We start from the raw sequence: 3,528 nt of genomic DNA on the forward strand, positions 1-3,528 counted from the left end.
GGTGTGCCTGACAAGTCTCCTAATTGCAGGTTGCAAGCGGGAAAGCGTCGACGCTGCGTGCTGTTACGGGGATCAACAATTCCCACTCGAAATCCTGGAGGTACAGAGCAACCAGCTCTGCCAGCCACCCCTCCGGTGTGCCCAGCGACCCCTTCCCAAGCCAGAGCCCAGACTCCGGTGAGTCAGTCATGCTGCCGACAGCAACGCTGCCTTCCCCAGGACACCTCCGCGTCACTCGGAGGCACCTGCCCCGTCCTACATCAACGCTTCAGCGTCCAAAGGATACGCCACGCGGGAGCTACGACCGAGCCAGCTCCCAGCAGGGCCCGGTTTGGTCCAGGGCAGCTCCTCCCAGTCCTGCCGGTCACGGCACCGTTTGCCGAGAGCCCCAGCACTGACAGAGACACTCTCTCCATCGCCGTAACGATTGATCCACGAGATTTATGTAACCAGTACAGACTGCGGCAGCTGGGAAACAACCCCCGGGCTCGCGGGCGTCACCTCCCTGGTTGCGCTGAGCTGCCGCGAGGCGAGGGCAGAGCTCGCTTAAAGCCAGCAGGCGCTTCGTCTCGAAGAGAAGTCCCTTCCCAGACGTGAAGACCCCGCCAGGACATGCCCGCTTCACGCAGCCCGTGGATCAGTCCAGCCAGGACCCCACCGGGGAAGCCCACCCACCCCACCCCACCCCCCGCTCAAAAGACCCTGTCGAATTCCGTCTGGTTGGTGGCAGCCGGATTCCTGCCCTGGTTTGCCGGCTGCTGGGGCACCCCTCCTGCGCGGCGGGGCCAGGTACTCGAACATGGACTGGTTGTGGGTGGAGAGCATGTTTTTCAGGTCCGAAGGCATGGGATCCGACCAGAAGAAATCGTGGTTGAGCGCGTCGTCGCTGTCGATCCGTTGGGCGGGATCCAGCACCAGCAGCTTGTCAATGAGGTCGAGCGCGTAGGGGTCCTTGACGTAGGCCTTCAGGCGATCTTTCACCTTGCGCTTCTGGCCCTTGGGCAGATCCAGCTTCTGGTAGAGCTCGTATTTATCCACGTTCGGCCAAACCTGGGAAAGGGGCAGTAAAAGGGAGTCGGGAGGAAATAGTTAAGGAGAGGACAAGCCATTTTTGATGCGAACAGCCTCAGGCAAACCAGGGCGAGGTCGGCCAAGAGAACAATCCTATTTTATAACCTCCGAGCCAGCAGACCTTGTTCCCACAGCACGGAGGAGGCACTAAAGCCTGGAGACATGTGAGCAAGTCAGGACAGAGTCCTCCTGGTGTAGGAGCAGCATGCAGGATGCTCCAGGATTTCTCGTTCTCCCACAAAAGAGCGACTAAAGAGCACAGCTCAGGCTAGCTGCAACATCCAGAAAGGTGAAATGACAAAACCTATTGCTAAATAACAACCTGGATGTAAACGATACCTTTAATCCTTAGAAAGCAAAGCCTGCTGCAATCACCAGCACTTCCCCAACCCTGCTCTAGGACAGATCAAACAAAGGAAGACCACAAGAGAAAGTGGCCTCAATAGATGTAAGAGAGGCACGGGGCCTCCGCAGCTGCCTGCACATCACACCACGCCAGATCACAGCGCAGCCGAGACCCCGCAGCTCCATCTCCCACGAGAGGGCAGGACAAGCTGAGAAAGGGCCGAGCGCTCGCTCCCAGGCCCAGCTGATGCCACAGATCACAAGCCAGAGTTGAAGAGGCTTTTCAAGGTGACCAGTGCAAAGCACCTGAAACAAACCCCTCAACACAAACCAAAACCAAACCCCTTCTTTAAGCAGAAATTTCAGAGGGCGTTTATCTGAGAGACAACCCCCAAACACAGACTGGAGCAGATTTCTACACATAACGTTCTGTTCTTTCACGCTCCCAGCAGCCAGCATCCTCCCTGCGCTCAAAAACTGGGACACGACCCGCCCCTCCCGAAGGAGATCTGGGAGGCCACATTCACCCCTCATGTTTAGGAGGTTGAACACAAGTTAGGTGGCAGCTGTAGTTTAAACAGAGCAGCAAGCAAAGTGCAGTGTCCCGCTGTACACTCAGCTCCCAGGAGGCAAACGGCCTATGCAGGAGGAGCTTCCCCAGCCTCCCTGCTGGCACTGGGCACACTCCAGTACCAGGAATGTGTGGCAGCCAGCATACAGGGCAGGGAAGAGGTTCAGGAGTGTCCGGTCCCAGACCCTGCCCACCCCACCCACTTTGCAGCTCGCCTCTCGCCTCCCGCAGGTTGCCGACGCTCTCGCCCTCACCTCCGGCGTGATGGATCCGCAGAGCTGGCTGATGAGGGTGAGCTGGTGCTGCTCTGTGTTCCCCTGCATGATGGGGCTGCGGGTCCACATCTCTGCCATGATGCAGCCTCCACCCCAGAGGTCAATGGGGGGACCGTAGTCCCGCTCCCCTAAACGGAGACGCCGTGTTAGTCAGCCGAGGGAAGGAGCAGGGCAGAGGAGCTGGCAGAACGCATCACCTCCTACCTAGGAGCAGCTCTGGTGGCCGATACCACAGAGTCACCACCCGGTTGGTGTAGCGGTTTGGCTGGCTGTTCTTAGCCAGGCTGAACGCTCGAGCCAGCCCAAAGTCCGCAAGCTTCAGGACTCCGTCCCGCGTGATCAGGACGTTTGCAGCTTTCATGTCTCGGTGCAAGATCTGTACGAGGACAGACACCAAACGGTTAAGCCATTATGGTACCCTCCTTGGGCATCCTGGTGCCAGGCTGGCACTCAGAGGTGGAGGACAAGGATGAACTTCCCTCCAGCCTGTGCTAAGACACCCACTCCTTAGAAAGCCACTGAGAGCAGGGTGACCTTAGCACAGCATGGATATGGCCCATTACCTTGTTCCTGTGGATGTAGTAAAGTCCATTCAATAGCATCTGCATAACTTTCTTGATCTCCGAGAGCGTGAACTTGACGTGGGCATTGCTGAGAAGACCAGCCAGGTCATGCTCACAGAAGTCAAACACCAGGTAGATGCTGCCCTTGCAGCGGTTGTATGGAGAAGCTACGGGAGAGGCAGGGAGGGGCTGTCAGGGAGGAGCCCATGACTCCCCCACAGCTCCTCCAGAACCCCAGCCCCCCTGCTGCTCATACAACACTCAAGAGACAAAACCTCAGGGCACAAGGAAACAGAGACACCCTGCAGACCTAAAGATCCTACGGAAAGAGGCACCAAGAGCACAGCTAGCAACGGAAGAGCAGGGGATGAGGATCAGAGTAGTGAATGTCATCAGCCAGGCAAGGAAAGGGCATAAAAACCTTCGAAAGACTCACTTTGTGTTGCTCTGGGCACGTAACGGTTGTGGGGTTTCCTCCCTGCAAGCTGTGGCTGGTAGGCGCACATACCGCTAGCTGCCAGCCGAGTGCTATCACCGATGGCATCAGCGATAGAGGAGGCACCCGCGAAGACAGCCCCAGGAAAAATGCAGAGACGGAGAAAACCTGCCCAGTCTAACATGAGAAAGCCAGGTTTTCTGCAATCTCAAATAGTATCTACAAAGACAGATTGATCTGGATCAAAACGATTTACGATTGGACTCC

General features: G+C 57.2%; 1 protein-coding gene across 1 annotated transcript; it reads right to left on the reverse strand.

Moving 5' to 3' along the window:
- Positions 1 to 692: 692 nt before the first annotated feature.
- CDK9 (cyclin-dependent kinase 9) lies at positions 693 to 3,331 on the reverse strand. Its single transcript, XM_010156774.1, is given in 6 exon segments — positions 693 to 762; positions 764 to 1,050; positions 2,242 to 2,390; positions 2,467 to 2,638; positions 2,826 to 2,992; positions 3,262 to 3,331. Coding segments are annotated over 6 exon segments (915 nt in total).
- Positions 3,332 to 3,528: the final 197 nt, after the last annotated feature.

Source organism: Eurypyga helias, unplaced genomic scaffold (genome assembly GCF_000690775.1).
Source record: "Eurypyga helias isolate BGI_N326 unplaced genomic scaffold, ASM69077v1 scaffold32528, whole genome shotgun sequence".
NCBI lineage: Eukaryota > Metazoa > Chordata > Aves > Eurypygiformes > Eurypygidae > Eurypyga > Eurypyga helias.